Genomic DNA, 19,540 nt, shown 5'->3' with positions numbered 1-19,540 from the left:
TCCGGGCGGTTGCTCAACGTATACCATTTCTTCCAGTTCTCCATTCAAGAAAGCACATTTTACGTCCATTTGGAAAACTTCAAAGTTTTTATGTGCAGCATATGCCAAAAAGATTCTCACTGATTCCAACCTTGCTACAGGAGCGAAGGTTTCTTCATAATCTATTCCTTCTTCCTGGCAATATCCTTTCACCACCAGCCTTGTTTTATTACGGATGACATTACCCTCTTTATTTAACTTATTTCTAAAAACCCATTTTAAACCGACTACAGATTCATCCTTTGGTGTGGGAATCAGCCTCCAAACACGATTTCGTTCAAACTCATGGAGTTCGTCTTGCATAGCTTGCACCCAATCAGAGTGAGCAAGAGCACCATGTACCGTTTTCGGTTCAATTTTGGAGACAAATGAATTAAACATGCAAAATTCTACTGGAGAGAATAAAGCAGTTTGCTTCGCCTTCAGTTGAGAGCGTGTGAGAACTCCCTCAGATGATTTACCAATTATTTGAGTTTTAGGATGATCCTTTGTCCACTTTATGAGAGGAGGGTAATTTGGATCATAGGCAGGATCCAGCTCAGCATTGACTTCTTCTTCCAGTTCTGACAGATCGCCTTTGTCATTTACATTTTCATTCTCCCCCTCAAATGGTGAACTGAATCCTATGCCAAGTTCAGTACACTCCCCCTCAGATGAATCATCATGGGTTGGTGATACTGATGGATTCTCCCCCTGGAAAGGCAATTCGGTTGTTTCTGGTGTTGAAGAACCCTCCCCCTGGAAGATTGAGCTTTCTTTTAGAGGGTCATTTGTGGTTAGATGATCATTTGATGTAGTGGGTTCATTTTTCATTGCTTTTGCAGCTTCATCGATAATTTTCTTCAAGGAATCGATCTTGTTATCTACTGCGTTCGCTTCTGAGTGGATTGCCTTCTTTGGTTAATCAAAGAGCAGCATGTACTCTTCAAATATATTGGAAATGGGAATAGAGACTTGACCTGATGCAGGAAATATTTCTTCTGTTGGACCCTCGCTTGCTTGAATTTTCTTCATATAATTATCATCAAAAGCTACATAGTAAGTTTCTTCAATTTTCCTTGAGCGTTTATTCAGAACCCTGTATGCTTTAGACATAAGCGAATATCCAAGAAAGATCCATTCATCTGCCTTTACATCAAACTTATTGCGGTTCTCTTTTGAGTTGAAAATGAAGCATCTTGAACCGAACACATGGAAAAACTTTACATTGGGCTTGCGATTATTCAAGATTTCGTACGGAGTTATGGAAAATCGTTTGTTGACGAATGACCGGTTCTACGTGTAACAAGCAACAGCTATAGCATCTGCCCAGAAGTATAATGGAAGAGAAGCAAAACTCAGGATGGTTCGGGCCGCTTCACATAATGAACAATTTCGCCTTTCAACGATCCCATTCTGTTGTGGAGTGTAGGGAGCAGAAAAGTTGTGTTACTCCCTTTTCAACCAGAAACTCTTCAAGGTTTTTATTTTTGAACTCAAGACCATTGTCACTTCTTATGTTTCTTACCACCTTTTGTAGCTGCAATTCCACTTGCTTGATGAAAAGCTTCAGCTTGGGAGTCGCCTCTGATTTCTGTTTAAGAAAGAAAACCCAGGTGAAGCGTGAAAAATCATCTACAGTCACAAGTATGAACTTACTACCACCGATGATTTCAATAGTCAAAGGACCACATAAGTCGATGTGTAGCAATTCAAGTGGTTCGATGATTTTTGTATTGATACAAGAGGGGTGACTCTTTCTGCTCTGCTTGCCCATCTCGCATGTTGCGCACAGGTGTTCTTTTTCAAATTTGAGAACAGGAAGTCCTTGTACATGATCACCAACCACCAGTTTATTAATATCTTTGAAGTTCAGGTGCAACAGTCTTTGGTGTCACAACCATCTTTCGTCTGAGTTCGCCTTTGTTAGAAGGCATATAGCTGGCTTTCCTCTGATTGGATTGATATTCAGCGGATACATCTCGCCTTTGCGCATGGATTTCAACAGGACTTTCTTAGTTTTCTTTTTGATGATCTCTGAACCCTCGTCATCGAACGAAACCTTTAATCTGGTTCCCACAACTAGTTGAGAGACACTGATTAGGTTATGATGTAATCCTTCCACATAAGCTACTTTGCGAATTGAAAATTCACCATTTGTAATCATCCCATATCCTTTGATCGTGCCATATGAGTTGTTTCCATATTTTACACATCCACCATCCTGAAGGGACCGAAACTCCCTAAGCTCTTCCCTCCTTCCTATCATGTGACGAGAGCAGCCACTGCTAATATACCATTCGTCGTCAAACTGCTCGTCATCTATAACCTGCAAAATTAAGCAGATTTAGGAACCCAAAGCTTCTTGGGCCCTGATGAGTTTTTCACAGAATAGGGAATTGCAACAGAAAGATCAACCATATATATTCTTTTTATTAATGTGGTTTCATCTTTTCGTTTGATGGTGTAAAATTTGATTTTATTTTTTTGTCTTTCTTTATTTGGGGTATCTTTTTATTAGTTGGTTGTTCAGTTGAGTTTTTCTTTGGAGACCTATGGTTTGATGACTTTTTCTTAACTTGTCCTTCATTATTAGAGACAAGCTTTCCCTTTCCCTTGATGCCTTTCACCAGGTTTGGTTTTGGTGGAGAGCGTGAAGGATTGGATTTTGGACCGTAACTTGTCTTTCGGTTCTCTGCACTTGTGTTGGGACCGAAACTGGACTTTCGATTTTTGGCATAGTAAGAGTTGGGACCGAAACTTGAATTTCGGTTCTTGTGAACACCATTAGGACCGAAACAGGTTGTTTGGTTCTCCTGACTGCATGACTGGCAGTGATTGACTTGTCCTTCCTTTGACATCTTCAAATTAGAAGCTTTTTCAAAGCGAACATAAGTGGGGTTTTGAGATTGCCAAAACTATTTTCTTTCATTGAGTTTCTTCATGTATCTTTTGTTCCTCTGACGTTTCTGCTCAACAAGTTGTTCTTGAGTCAAGTGAATGTTGTCCTTAGGTTCCTTTTTCTTCCTATAAGTTTTGGTTGTTGTTGTTGATTCGTTGGAAGCTTTTAGTGGTTCGCTTGGTATTTCTTTTGTACCACTTGTACTGGGTTTATCAAAGCTTGAGGGATTGTTGATGGGTTCAGCCACGTACCTACCCTTGACTCTCCATGAGGTTCGCTCCGACAGGCCAACCGTTTCTTCTGCATTGTCTATTGGAGCTGACCAGAAGTAGTTGTCACAACCTTCAGCGTTATCTTTATCGACCATGGAGGTCAACCCTGGCGTCTATTTCTTAGTTATTCCTTCAACGGTATATACTTGGTTCGGCACTGTTTCCACCTTTCGATAACTACCTCCTTTTCTTTGAGGACTTTGGACTTATCCTTGGAAACGCGAGCGAACTCAACAGAATTTTCAGATACGAGCGATTTTGCAGTTTCTGATTCGCTCTTGAGAAATTCTGAACAGTCAATCTCGTCTTCTACAGAGATTTCGCTCATTTCACTTTCCTCATCAAATTCAGAAGTGGTTTCTAAATTCATTTTATTCTCTGAACTTAATTTGGCATTAGAGGAGTCAAACTTCTATAAGGTCTCGGTTTTTATTTTTAATTTATCATTTTCGTCCAGTAAGTTCTTTAACATACTTTTATGCTCTTTGGACTCAATAAAAGCCTCAATTTGTCCAGTCCATATTTGTAGGTCACTGAAAGCTCATCTGAGGACATTATAGATTCACATTCAGCGATGACTTCGTCCTCCTTAAATTCAAGGAAAGGAAAAATCATTTTATGAATCTTTTTACCTATCTCACAATCTAAATACAACTTGGTGATATTAGTATATAAGCATTTAGCAATTAAACATAAAATATTTCTTTATTTCAAGAACTTCAAATTGTCTTGTTGCAAATAAATAAGTTCATCCCTAGCCCTAAATAACTCTGACTCCTTCTGTTGTATCCATATCCTTCTTTCTTCACTCTTGGAAGCTTCCCTGCTGTGTTGGTCGGTTAGGTTAGAATTTGCTAAGCGAGTTTGCAAAAGACTGCCACTTAAGTTAGAAAACTTGAATTTTAATTCATTTAACTCTTTTTTCATAATCTGTTACTGGTATTTTAAGTGATTCCAGGATAGACTGTACCTTTTTGATCAATTGATCACAATCGATGATCCTTTCACTCACAGGTTAAGCAGTGAAACATTTGTCTTCCTTAAGCTTCATTTCCTCATGCTTACTTTCGGTTGTCACCATCAAGCATCTACCAGCCGACTCAGTAACTCCTTCTCTTGCCACATAAGCTCTTCCATGCGAAGGTCTGCGTACCTCTTCGTCTTTAGAGTCTGTAGACCAGACTTCTACTCCACCGAACTCATCATCAATAATATGTTCCCGCATAATTAAAGCATTCATAGAAACATTAGATGTTTTCTTCTTCTTTATCTCCTCCAACTTTCGCATGTGCTATGATTCGTCATCTTCATCATCCCTTTTCTCAAACATCTTTCTCAGCAAGCAATCCTTGGCAAAGTGGTTCTTGCCATGACAGTAGTTGCAGTCATATTCTGAATCTCCCACAAGCTTGCTCTCCTTCTTCTCGTCATCCTTCTGAGTGGTATTTTTGCTCTCCTCTTTCGCCTTTTCAGAGTTGTAGCTTCCCTGCCAGTTTCGGTTCTTGTTGACAGGGAACTTCTTATGAGCAAACTTCTTTGGATTTGAAACCATCATTCCATATTCATCATTGGTCAGATTGCACTCTGACATATCAAATTCTTCCTCTTCGTCTACCACATTCTTGCTTTTAGAAACAAGGGTCAGAGAACCCACACCCGAAACTACTTTCGCTTCCTTAGACACCACACTTTCATGAGATTTAAGTATACCTATCAATTTTGCCAACAAGTAGGACTTAAATTGCTCATGTGCCTTTACAGTCGAGACCAATACCATCCATTCGGGTCTTAAGTTGTTCATGGATGTCACCTGTTGTTCGATCAACTTCCTTTCAATACCATACTTCATCATCTTGCTAAGTAGATGGTTGATACGATCAAATGTCTGAATGAGTTTCTCTTCGGGTTTTTGTATGAAAGCACCGAACTCAGAGAGAAAAAGGGTTTGGATGGAGTGCTCTAGATCCTCATCATTTGAATATAATTCTTTCAACCTATCCCATATTTCTTTAGATGTAGTGTATGAACTTACTAAACAGAAAGTATCGGCTTGCAAATCGAATCTGATCATTCTCATGGATTTAACGTTGCATAGCACCTTATCTTTTCATCTTGAGGGATCTTCTCTACGTCCACCAAGAGTTAGTTATACTCTTTTTGAGATTTGATTGTTCTGTTCGTTCCAGAGTGAACAAACGGACCCAATGTTATTGCTTCCCAGATTAGATAGCCATTGTCTTCAGAACCAATGACGTAGTCTTCAAAGTGATGCGCCCATACTTCATAATCTTGAGTATAGAGAATGGGAACTCTCATAGTGGATCCTATACTGTTGGAGATGTTGATTGGATTGACTTGAGAATCGTCGTGAGACATGATGAAAAACTTCTTCTTTTAATCTGCTCGAATCAGACTTGTAAAGATGAGACTAGGGTTTTATCGAAAACTAAATACACCGTCAATAGGAAGAAGACGGCTTCTATATATTCGATAAATGCGGAAAACCTAATGGATTCTTCAAACAGAAGAGATGCGTATGTATTACACAGTCTCCTACTCTGATACCACTTGTTGGGATTAAAACCCTAATTGAGATTTGATGAACAAGATGCGGAAAAAAAAAACACAAATATGAAGACTAGGTCGAATGATCACTCGATTTATTGAATTGTGAGGAACAAATTACACTTAAGAAATAAGAATCTAACTCTACAAGAAACTTCACAATGTGGCGGCTACATTTTGCCTCTTTATTAACCCTAATAATGAATAATACATGACTATTTATAGGGAAAAGACAAGTCTTGGGCTTTTAACCTACACTTCATCAAGGGGACCATTGTCATCATCCATGGAGTGCTTTGAAACCCTACAAAGACCTTACATCCAACTTCAGATCTAACTTCCTAATGACGTCCTTTACAATAAAGATGGCAACTTTATCCCTTTGCATGCCTTCATGGGATTCAAGTCTTAGATTTGGCATTCTACTTCGATTAAGTGGTCACTAATTCATGCATGGTTTATCTTAAACTTCCAAGATCCGATTTTTATGACTCCATGCACTTCTAAGTGTTCAAAAGGACAGCTCAAATGGTATGGAGTAGTCCATACTCCATAAGACCAATGTCATGGGACCAAAAGCTCCTAAATCTACCCACAAAAGAGATATAAGCAAGGAACAATCAAGGTAACAACTTTTTAGCTCCAGAAGCTTGCAATAGAGAAGATAGCCCTGGATCTTGAAGCTCCAACTCAAACAATGCACCACCACCAAGTCTCTTCCTCTTCAAAAGCACAAAAGAATACCAAAAACTCTCAATAAACTCAATAACACACTACAAATGGCTAGGTTTTCGAGGTGTAGCTCACAAGTGGCAATGGAGGCTAATAAGGTGAAAACTTTGGGTCTTAATGTGTTTAAATATGGTGCAAACCCTAAAAATTAGGGTTTGCCCCTGATGGATGTATGCCCCGCGTACACATGGGTATGCCCAGCGTACCAGGGGGCTAGTTCGAGGCATGTCATCTTCCAAGTACGCCCAACATACTAAGACTTAAGCCACAAGTTAAAAAGGAATAATAGTTAAGAACTTACCTTGACATTCCGGGCGTTACAATGGATTTTATCACAAAGTTGCCAAGGATGGAGCGTGGAGTTGTAACTAACTAGGACATTGTTGATAGATTGACCAAGAGCAAGCATTTCATTCCAATCGCCGAAAGTATATCCGCTGAGAAGTTGGCTGACATTTACATTCGGGAGGTGGTAATTCAGCATAGATTGCCCGTCTCGGTGATTTCGGACTGAGATGTCCGTTTCACCTCTAGGTTTTGTGGGAAGTTTCATGATGAATTAGGTACTCAGCTACATTTCAGTATAGCATACCACCCCCAAACCGATTAGTAGAGTGAGCGGACGATTAAGACGCTCGAAGATATGCTCCAGGTGTGCTTGTTATATTTTAGAGGTTGTTGGGATACTTACCTTCCACTGGACTAGTTCTCCTATAACAACAGTTATCATGCCAGTATTGATCAACCATCCTTTGAGATGTTGTGTGGGAGGATGTGTAGGACCCCGGTTTTTTTGGTCGTGGTCGGGCATCGGGTCATGGGGAGTATTGAAGTGGTGCTCATGACAACTAAGTTGATCCAGCAAGTGCGTGACAAGTTGCGAGTCACACAAATCCGACAGAAGAGTTGTGCAAACCATCGTCGTTCAGACCTCGAGTTTCAGGTGGGAGACTTGGTGCTACTGAAGGTGTCACCTTGGAAAGGTGTCATCCGATTTCGGAAGCAGGACAAGCTCGACCTCGGTTTATTGGTCCCTTCAGGATTACCACTCGGGTGGGAAAGGTGACATATCGACTGGATTTGCATGATGAGTTTAGTTAGATCCATAACACTTTTCATGTCTCTCAGTTGCTAAAGTGTGTAGCCAATGAGTTTGTGGTGATTCCTTTGGATGATATTTAGGTCGATGAACGTCTGAATTATGTAGAGAGGCCGATTCCGATCCTCGACCAGAAGACCAAGGCTTTGTGCAACAAAGTAGTGAACCTGGTAAAGGTGTAATGGCAAAACCGGAACGGATCTGAGTGAACGTGGGAACCGGAGGATGAGATGAGGGAGCACTACCCAGACTTGTTTACAGCAACGGACTTCGAGATCAAAGTCTGATTCAATTGGGGGAGAGTTGTAACACCATTGTTCCAGGTATTTTCATATTTAGCTTTGATCAAAGTCTAATTCAAGTAGGGACCAAATTTTGCAAATTTGGTCCCTACGTTGGGCATATGAGATAGGTACACCATGCGTAGGTCATTAACAGTATGATCACAGTTTCCTTGCATAAATTGGGCGTACTCATGCAGAGGGCAAACCCTAAATTTTAGGGTTCCGACCCTATTTAAAGGGTTGTAAGGCCTTAAACCCTTCTTTACCTCTAGTCTCCATCCCTCTTAGCCCCCATCTCGAAACCATAATTCTTGTGTGTGAGTTTTGAAGCTCTTTAGTGTTATTTTGGTTTTCTTTGTAGTGAAGGAAAATATTTTAAGAAGTGGCGTTGCGCTCAAGATTTTGGATCTAGATTCCTCACATCTTTGTGCATCTCCATGAGGTATAAAGTTCAAATCTTGATGATTTCCTTGCTAAATCTTGTTAGGTTGCAAATTATGACCTTTTATCCCAAAAATCATGGTCTAATGAGTATGGTCTACTCCATACCATTTGAGTTGTTCTTTTAGGCATTTTTGAGTGTTTGGTGACACAAAAATGCAAGTTTGGCCCTTTGTATTCATCCACGCGAAAGTTATGGGGTTTTAGATGGTAATATAAGTTAGGGCTTTAGTTTTGTGCTCCTTGTAGCCATGCAAAGGCATAAAGGTTACAACTTTATGATTTTAGACATTCATTAGACTTAGATCTAAAGTTTGGACGTTATATCCTTAAGCATTAAGACATTAAATGAGAATTTGGACTTCAAGGGATTACATTGGGCGTAATCCTAAGTATGCTGAGCGTTGTGGGCTGTGGCCCCATAACCCCTACTAGACTGAGTTGTACGTTGGTCGTAATAAGGGGTATGTCGGGCGTACTCTCAGAAAACCTTTTGGGCCATATTTGGGCCTTATCTAGTTGGGTAATGTATGGGAAGGGGAAAATGGTATTTTTTCCCTTAGTAAGTTAGAGGATGAATTGGACCTTTGATTATGGGGTTAAAATCCTTATTATTAATTTGAGTTGATTTTAGGTTATGATCAGTGTGAGTAGCCATAGTAGCAGCATCCCAAGTATGTGATTCGGGTATCTGAAGTTGAGGTGAGTCTTCTCACCACACTAGTAGGTCAAAGGTACTAATGTCGGCCCCACTGCTTTGTATGTGTAGGATGTATGTGATTATGTGACTATTACTGATATGATTGTATGAATTATGGATGGAGCCAATATGGGTTCAAATTCATTATGGACTCGAGGTCGATATGGACCCGGAGGTTGATACGGACCCGACACAGCTGCTTGTTGTTATATGGGGTTGATACAAACCTGATGGTTGATACGGACCTGCCACAGCTGTGTGTTGTTATATTTATGTGTATAATATGTATGGTATTTTGGGGAACTCACTAAGCTTTATGCTTACGGTTTAAGTTTATGTTTCAGGTACTTTGAGTTCGAAAGGAAAGGGTCCGGCCTGATCGCAGCACATCCACCCGTGTTCAACATTTTTATGATCTTTGGGATTATACTCTGATAAGTATTTTCATATTGATATACTTTTGTTGGGTTGATATGGATATTTGATGATTTCTAATTGACTTAAAATGAATTTTTACATATGAATTTTGGGTCGTTACACATTAAGGGTAGAGCGACATGTGTAAGCGATAACCTAAAAAGACAAAACAGTGAAAGTAAATCAAATTGAATGGTAAAATATAAAATAATGTGCAACGTAATACAAGCATCATACTTCAAGAACCTACAAAATGATACAAACAAACAGGATAAGTCAAGGGTAATGAAGTAAAACACGAATAATCAAAAGACAATCATATGAGCCAAAATCATGTATGAATAACAAAACTCAGAAAGAACAAGTTCATCTACGTCTAGCTTCATAGTATCATCCGACTTCATTTTAGGGCATCTCCTCCTTTTATGTCAATCATCATTGACTATATCCTCCTTAGTGTCGTTGATGGTGGTCTTCATTAGACATGTCAATAACTGCACACAACAAAAAAAATGAAAAGGAAATTTATAATCTTGATTTTAGAATTGTATAGCTATTTATCAAAAGAAAAATAATAAGATGAAACTGATAGGTGCATTTTATTTATTTCTTTTTATAGTTTAATTTAGCATTTTTGTTTTATTTTTAGTTAATCAACATGCATATTTTTGTTTTATTTATTTTTATCTGTATCGGAAAACTTCATAGTCATTGTGCTTAATTTTCAGATTTTTTGAAGACTTTGTCGAGCAAGATGATTAGGGATTACAAAAATTAAATGGACTTTAAGATCTTCTCTAATAAATAAAGGTTTTTTTGCCACTTGTCACACTCACATTCATTTTGCCACATGTCATTTTGTGGTTATTTTGAATTAATTTTTATTCCACATGTAATTTTGTGGTTTTCTTATTTTATTAATTCCATATGGTATTTAAATTTAATAATAAATGCATATCAATTCTATTAATAGACTTTCCTTATAATTTTATATTTCTTATAAATTCAAAATTTTCAAATGTTTATATATATTTAATTGTTTTAAATACACCCATATAATACATGGGTCTCACACCTAGTTGAATAATATTGGAACTGATGGCATTTGAAGACGGTGCAAAATGGGCTAGTTAGTGAATGAAGATTAGAAGTGAAAATATATTTTGTGTTAAATAATTTTTAAAGACTTAGAAATATTTGATAAGGATTTGGCTCATTTTGGAAGTGGACTGATATTTTGTTTGGGTTTATGAGGATGATGGAAGCACTCGAGCACAACACTCAAGACTAGAAGTATTTTGGTGAGAAGGTCAAAGCATCGCAAAGTTAATAGTGGATCTAAGTGACTCGTGCATTCCGTGTAAGTCTAGCCTCTCGTTCGTGTGAACCCAACATGGGTAATTCTTTTGGGAGTTTGTTAGATAAGGTTTTGAGTGTTTTCTAAAGCTTTTGAGAGTTTTGTTGAAGATTATAGAACATCAATTTCATCTCATTTTCATCTTGTTAATATTTTGTGTCTCTAAACTATTTCTCTTTTGATAAAACTTAACCATGTTATGCTAAATAATTATTGGTTGATGTTGACATAACCCATGATTAACTAGTTATATTGAATGTATTTATGAATTTGTGGTTGAAAGCTATGGAAGTAATATTGAATGTATTTATGAATTTGTAGTTGAAAGCTATGGAAGTATTTTAGAGTGAAATATCTATTTATGTTTTTTTTCAAAAGAGAACATTTATTTCTATTCAAGTATTTAATCATGGGTTTGGATGTGTAAAATGTTTAAATCGTTGATTAATTTTTTGATTAAGTAACAACAATGATTTAATGATTTAATTGTTTGTGTTCATTTCACTCAAGTCATGAAATTATTTTTTCCAAAATGGTCATGAAATGATTTTGATTTCCTCTTGGATTTAGTGACTATTAAACTTTAATACTAGTTGAATTTCACAAATTATATGTTTCATTTATTTGTGAAGTTGACTAAGAAAATATAATATGTTATGAGCTTCTCTAACTATTTTCTAACTATTATTATATTAATTAAGAAGAGTCTAGGTAACTTAAACTTTTAAGTCACCATAGTCAAATTAGATTAAGTCTGAATATTGCACCATAACGCCTAATCTAATGATAAATTAACTAGATATCTATTTGGTGAAGATATAAAGAAAGGTTTGCATAATGAACAGCTCCCAATTTGAAGTCTTGAAATCAATTAATAAAATATGGGTTAGATTAGCGAGCGGAGCTCATTATGCAAACCTTTTTTTTTTATATCTTCATATTGTTTCGAATAACTGAAATGAAGCATCAAAACATGAAGATGCATGGTAGTCTTAAACATACAAATGCTTGGTAGTCTTAAATAGCTTAAAACCAGCTTCTTCCATAGAGAAGTAATTTGGTGAATTAACATTTGTTTCATTATGCTAGCTATAATCATTATATTAAAAGATGAGTATTTACTATTACTAATGTCATATCTTGAAGACTAAATAAAACACATAAACCTTCGTTAATTTAGATCCCAAAGTTTTTGAGTAGCTAAAATTGATTCAGTTCAAACACAATACGGTTGCATTCATTAAGCAGATATATCATCTTATCAGAAATGTCAACACTTCCTTGGTTCACCTCTGCTGCTTTCTGATACTTGTTTGCATACGTTGTTTCTTGATTCAACAGCTGCTGCTGCTGCTGCATATGTGAAGAGGTAACAAGCGCAGTTTCCTTGCTGCCGCCTTCTTTTGCTTCTTTTATGCTGTTGCCAAAAGGATGTAATCTGTAGGAGACGTGAGTTTGACCAAACATATTCTTGAACTTGACCACATGCTCATAGGCTTTCTGGGCATCAGACTTGTTCATAAACACCACCTGGCATCTTGATTTGAGATAACTGACACGAACACCTGATATGTCCATTGGCCCAAATTTAGCAAACTTGGCTTTCAGTTCTGAAACTGATGGTAGAGCAGCATCTGGAGGGAACTTCATTGATAGGACCATTGTCGGCCCCTTTTCTACTATGCTAATGCCACCACTCTTCCCTTCATTCTTTCTTTCTCTTTCTCTTTCTCTTTCGGAAGACAACACCAAAGCCAATTTTGGACCCCCTATACTGCTGACTGATCTCCTTCTCTGCCACTTCTTCAATGGCAGCTCACATTTTGTGGTTGTGGTTGCGGCCTCAGGTTGAGGTTGATCTGGCTGCTGCTTATCATCATTGGTGGTGGTGGAAATGATATCCAGCTTTTTATTAATAATCTCAACCTTCACCTGTCTCTTCTTCTCATGAACATCATCTTCAGAATCATGATGCAGATTCCTTTTCACCTTGTCACTTGTTTTAGTAGCATTTGGTTTTGAGGATGCAAGGCGTCTTTTCTTTTTCTTTTGGAGTTTGATTGTAGGCTTTTTCTCATCGTCAGCTAGAGGTGGAGGTGGAGCTGCAAATTATACCAATCAACCAGTAAGGGTTGCAGAGCCCAGAAAAGTCATAAACTCATTTTAAATTTAGCAAAAACGATGAAACATGCTTTAAGTTTAACGTAGGCCCAATCTTACTATGATTCAATCACTAAAAGCAACTGATGGCATGATTAGTGTTAGAAAAATAGGATTTTAGTTCAAGTAACCAAGACTTGTATGTATGCAGTATACAGCATCTTCTTCTGATATCCATCATTCTTGAGTCTTGACATAAAACAAGAGATCACCTTCAAGTTTACAGATTAAACCAAAGATTTCCTTGTAACTTCAAAACTAACAAAATTTGTTTCAAGGGAATGGGAGTAATGATAAGTAAATTAAACATTACATACATGGTATATCTATAATTAAAAAACATCTACATCAACCTTGAACATAAAATTTACTATATCTGAATTTGCAAACTCAAAAATGATAGCAAAGAAGTTACCAGAGATTGTCTTCTCATGATTATAAAATAAGTAAAAAGCAAATATTGTGGATAAAACATGAATTTAAGAGTCAAACACTTTGGTTAATATATTCAAGTAAATGAATCTAATCAACTAACAACCAAATGTCAAACTTGTTAAGTTATTCAAAGCCTGCATAAAAACTGCTAATGTAGAAGCAATGCAAGTGATGTGAGATAGCAATCAAGTGGAATAAGGAATGTAAGATAAAGTAGGAATGCCATCCAAGTATATAGCTATTGTATATCCAAGTTTTAAAATATTTGCTTGATAACTATTGTTACATTACATGTACAGATGGATGAACAATTGAACATGTAAACACATGTACACAAATACGGTGTCTAGGTACAAACATTAAAACTCAAAGGCCCAATTCATGATCCTACTAGAAATATAAATAGAGTTCAGTCAAAATGTGTACTACCATTGGGTAACAACTTTTAACCAAAGGGGGCATGGATGGATGGTATTTAGTTCTTTAGCATAATACACAAGGCTAGCAAATCATATGCAAAATAATTACAATACAAGTGAAATAAGAGTGTTAATTAGCAATTATACCTTGAAGTAAAGCTGTCTCCTGTTGATTTGAGGTCATGCTAGGATCTACCAGCCGTTGAGGTTGCACCCCAAATGCAAGAAAATAAGGTTCATCAACCTCTGCATATTTTGCTTTACGAAAAGCAAGAACTCTAGCTACCTCCTTTAAAATGCTAGGATCCTGATGCACATTTGTGGGATCCAAAGCCAGTTGCTGGACAAACGAAAGTGTTTGAAGTGGTTGGAATTCTTGTCTGAACCCTTCAATCTGTTGCACTGAATAAACCCCTCCAGTGCTATATCCATCAATATCAACTTCTAGAAAACCTTCTACAGATGCAGGTCTATACGATGAAAAAAATAGGCAAGGACAAGTCAATCCTAGAGCAGCTCTGTGATTGAGCTCATAAACTGCTTCATTCACGGCTTTCAAGAATAAACGAGAACTAGATCGATTTGAATACATGCTAAAATTCGATTCAAAATGAAGGAGTTTCTTTGGATCTAACCAATTATAGGAATTGTCGCCAAAAAATGAAACAAGCATCAAACCTTCTTTCTTTGCTTGTTGAACATGACTACTTGTTAGGGCTTCATCGTAAATGATGCTAGGCCACCAAGGGTAACAATTAACTTTCGCCCAAACCAAATCTCCCACATTGAATTGCTTCTCCTTCTTCTTCTCCATGAATCTTTCTCTGTTTCTCAAATTGCTAAGTAGTTTAAAGCCCTCACATTTCATGTTGTATACCGATACCAAACAACTCCTTTCAAGGCCTTGTCATCACAACCAATCACAGAGTGACACGTTGCACCAAGGGTCCTTCACTTTTCAAGAAATCTGTGTGAAACATGAAGAGGTTCTTCCCATGATTCGAACCACTCACCTATGGCCACAGTGTCCGTTCTAATTCCAAAACAAACCCTCGATTTCTTGAACTCAACATTTAATGATTTCACTACACGCCCCAAATTACTACCACCATAATCAATTTTACAATTCAAGGCTCCACACTTAAGTTTCCTATATAATTTCATTGAATTATCACATGACATCTCATAATAATCACCATAAAGAACTAAACCTCCATCTCATATCAACCCACCTAGATAACATACCTACTTAACGTCTTAACCCAAGTTGAATAGGAAACAATCGACGGAATGAGCACATTTAACACTTTCTATCAAGTCCTTATACTAGATAATATATCACAAATCTCTCTCGGATTATAAATTTTTACCATTTATAGTTATCAACTAATAATATAAATACCTAAATAGAAACTTATATGAAAGCAAAACCACCTCTTTGATGTTAAAAACACAAAATGATGATGATACCCTATATACAAAGCAAATGGAACTCTTCTTCATAAGATGCATTTAAGTCAGATAACATCTTATCTTAAATTAGGACTAAAAATGAAGAGAGAGAAACAAGCAAAAGCACTGTTTTCTAAATAGAAACTTCTCACCTCTTAAGATGATAATTCCAAGTGAAAGCAATAAGATTTGGAAGTCTGCAAACCCTGAAAACCCTATGTATATGTTACATTCATTATGAGTTACCCCATGAAAACATCAATTGTTGATGACAAAAGTCACCGAATTCGAAATCACAATGAAACCATCAACGGCTTCTCCTAATCCTTCTTCTTCATATGTTTCTTACTTTTAGTATGAAAATACAATCAGATCCGCACCCAGATTGCGGTAAGTGGCAAAATACAGAATTCAAACCTACCAATTCCAAAAGAGATGTCGATTTCATCGTATATAACTACATCTATGGAAAGTTTTTCTAGAAGTTGAAATTCCTGGATTTGAATGCAGAGGGGTTTACACCGTCCGGAACCAGTTCAAGCGCTTTCATTTCTACTGGCACTGGTTTTGTGCCTTAAGAATCAGGATCTTAACCTTTTAAAAGGGAGTAACTCTCGCCGACGCAATTCCAGGAAAGAAGTCGATTTCCTCGTCGTAAGACGCCGCACCATGACCGTCAGCCACAACATCAGCATCTCAATTCTCAACGCTTGTTGCCCTCCCATATGGCTTACCCTGCATCCGCTGATCCGTATATAAACCCTAACTTATTGCCAAAACCCCAAAACAACAACAAAAATAATAAAAATAAAATGTGTTTATAGGCCAATAAAGTAGATGATATAACCAACTCAATCAAAACTTTTATGAAACAGTTTTTTTCACCTGTTGACCACACCGTAACCATTAACTATCAATCGGTTTTGATCTTATTTGGTCGTGTAATTATCTTTTTGAATATTATGCACTCAAAAAGCATTCATTAAAGTTATTATCTTTTATCTTTTTGAATATTATGCACTAAAAAGCATTCATTAAAGTTATTATCTTATAAATAAAGTAATGGAATAATGACTTGATAGGTAAGATATTTTTTGAAATGTATACATTTAGTTATTATTTTTTTTTTGTAAAATAAATCTTTAGACTTTATTAATATGTACACATTAGGTCATTTTCACCGGATTCTACAGGTTTTGCTGACGTGGAAGGGTTTATTTTACAAAAAGAAAAAGAATAAGGACTAAATATGTAGATTTCAAAAAGTGTCTTACCCTATCAAGTCATTTTCCATTTCTTTTATTTTGTTGAAATGAAATACCCAGGTGGCATTCACATATCCACAACGAGATTTTTCCAACTTTTATTCATCATGAAAAAGAGGGAGAACCCCGATCTCCGGCGACTCCTTTGTGTGTTCCTACACATCACTGGTAGCAAGGAGGAATGATGGCAAAAACAACAAGGTCGAAGGGGGGCAGGAGGAAGTAGAGACGGTAGTTGGCGGCGAGGAGCTACTCTGGTAGCCCCCTCATCGATTCTTTCTTCTTTTTCTAGCAACATATCTCAAAGATGGAGGCAAAGAGAGACAGATCGGAGAAACACAACAAGTAAAGGGTGTTTGACTGTTGTTGTTCGACCGGAAGGAAGAGAGACGAGAAAGAGAAGGGTCGCCGCCCTTTTCTTGTTGTTGGAGGATCACCCACCTTCGGTGACAAGCTAATTAATTGCTATTTAGTGCCACTTGTGCTTCCACATCAGCATAACCTGTAGAATCCGGTGAAAATGACCTAATGTGTACATATTAATAAAGTATAAGGGTTTATTTTAAAAAAAAGGGTAAATTACACGGATGGTCCCTGTGGTTTAGGGTAATCTGCGTGTTTGGTCCCTAACAATTTTTTTTAACTCGGACGGTCCCTACTTTATATTTTTGTTGCACGCTTAGTCCCTGTCCGTTCTAAAAAGACTAATTTACCCTTACTGATTTCTTTTACCATTTTTTAAAATATTAGTTATTAAAAACAAATATTAATATATATGAAAAAAAATATATTAATTAGATATGTGGGCCTACTTCCTCATCCCCTCCCATAAAACCCCACCCTCCACCTCCATCGTTTTCGTGTCCTTCTCAAATGAACCAGCAACACCACCACTTCTATATTCTCCGGCGAGCCACCACCACCAATCAGATGCAATATTAAATAAAAAATAACCTACGTCGAAAGTCGGTGTTTCTTTGGCAAACATAAACTATAAATCGCACAACCTGGTAAGGGATCTAGGGTTTTCACACCTCGTTCTCTCGTTATTATATGTCAGAAATTATAGAAAGCTCAACCATGGCAACCGACGATGGGAACTAGGGTTTCTGAAGCACCAATTTTTGTTCCTATTCGTGGGAAAAAACTTTGGCAACGGTGAAGATGGATTCTTGGGTTTCTAAAGATCGGTAGGGTTGTTATTTGTTCCCCCCTTTATTCAGTTTCGAACCCACTGAATCCCCCTTTTCTCTCACATGGAACAAAAAACGATTTGGTTTATCATTTATATTATCGGTCTCTAGACTGGATTTTTGGGTTTCAAATGTCGATTTCCCATCATCGATCTTCTTTATTTTCACTAATTTTCGAGACCACAGTTATTTATAGGATTCCTCATTGATTGGATATGCGTTAAGCGGTGAAGGCATCAAAAGGTGTTCTTCTGCTATTGACAAAAGGGTAGGGGGATTCACCTGAATCTGGTTTTCTTCTAGGATTCATCATCATTTTCTGGTTTTATTTTGGTGTTGAATTTGAGTTACAAGTTTGGTTTTAGATGTAGATTCAGATTTAGTGTTGAACGTTAGATGGCTTTATGTTGACTTTTGGGTAATTTTTGTGGTATGGATCTTTGGCCGGAGATGATGACCGGATTTGGTGCCGGTGACTGGAGGTGGTGGTAAGAACTATGGAGGATTAAGTTGGAATCAATAATTTTTCCAACATTATATTAATAATTTAATTTATTAATAATAACTGGAATAATATAAAAAGAACTAACAAAATAAAAATAGTCATTGAGGGCAAAATAGTCTTTTTAGGTTAGATAGGGACTAAGCGTGCAACAAAAATATAAAGTAGGGACGGTCCGAGTTAAAAAAAGTTGTTAGGGACCAAACATGCAGATTACTCTAAACCACAGGGACCATCCGTGTAATTTACCCTAAAAAAAATAATAATAATAATGACTAAATGTGTACATTTCAAAAAGTATCTTACACTATCAAGTCATTTTCCCTAAAAGAAAATTCGTATATGACCGGTATACCGGGTATAGCCGGTCACAATGACTACATTGTTACAAAAATAAAGTAAAAGGGTTTATTTTACAAGAAAAAAAGAATAAGGACTAAATGTGTACATTTCAAAAAGTATCTTACCCTATCAAGTCATTATCCCTAAAGTAATCACCCGGTGACATTGATTACGTGGCTATATCAATAAATTTTGTGTCGTTTTCTTGGCCACGCCTGTTAATCAACATGGAAACCAAATACCACGTTTAAACACGGATAAATCCAATACTTTCCAATTCGATTCATTTTTGTGTACAAAAACATTCTTTACGGATTAGTGCTTTTGAGAGTTATCAGTTCATCTTTGCTAGGGATGTCAACGGGGGCAAACGGGACGAGGATTGCATGCCCCGCCCCCGCCCCCACCCCCGTTCCCTCGCCCCCGATTGATTTTGGGCTAACTTATTTGGGCAAAAAGAAACTATTTTTTGGGTAACAAATAGATATTTATAACATAATTTTACATGTTACAAACAACTTTAAAACATGTTTTTTGTTGAATTTTTATACGTAAAAATCATTTTATTGTTTATTATACTTATATAATTAATATATGTCAATTTATATAATTTGTTAACGGGGCCCCCACGGGGGTTTCGGGACGGGACTACCAACCCATGCCCCCGCCCCCAAAATTAAAACGGGGGTTAACCTTTCCCCCGTCCCCGCCCCCGTCCCCGATTTTTTTTAACAAATGCCCCCATACGGGACGGGGCCTCCACAGGATCGGGGTCCCACGGGACTTTTTGACATCCCTAATCTTTGCACGCAATATTCAAAAAAATTGTGTGTACATAATGATGAATGGAAATCCAGATATTGTGTACAAAAAAATATATATTTATCGATTAGAGCTCTTGGGAGTTATGGGTTTATTTTTGGTGTGGTATTCAAAAAAACTATGTGTGCATAGTGATGAATGGAAATACAAATGTTCAGAAAGT

The 19,540-nt window shown here is 37.1% G+C and overlaps 1 protein-coding gene across 1 annotated transcript; it reads right to left on the bottom strand.

Moving 5' to 3' along the window:
- Positions 1-11,939: 11,939 nt before the first annotated feature.
- LOC111876379 (PWWP domain-containing protein 1) lies at positions 11,940-16,063 on the bottom strand. The gene is made up of 2 exons (XM_023872891.3): positions 13,949-16,063; positions 11,940-12,889 (listed from the first exon to the last, which is right to left on the bottom strand). The coding sequence occupies exons 1-2, from the start codon at positions 14,667-14,669 to the stop codon at positions 11,988-11,990; spliced, it is 1,623 nt and encodes a 540-aa protein (XP_023728659.1). The 5' UTR covers positions 14,670-16,063; the 3' UTR covers positions 11,940-11,987.
- Between the last annotated feature and the right edge of the window lie 3,477 nt (positions 16,064-19,540).

Source organism: Lactuca sativa, chromosome 3, assembly GCF_002870075.4.
Source record: "Lactuca sativa cultivar Salinas chromosome 3, Lsat_Salinas_v11, whole genome shotgun sequence".
Lineage (NCBI taxonomy): Eukaryota > Viridiplantae > Streptophyta > Magnoliopsida > Asterales > Asteraceae > Lactuca > Lactuca sativa.
Note: the sequence above shows the minus strand (reverse complement) of the source record. Positions and strands in the feature narration are given on the sequence as shown.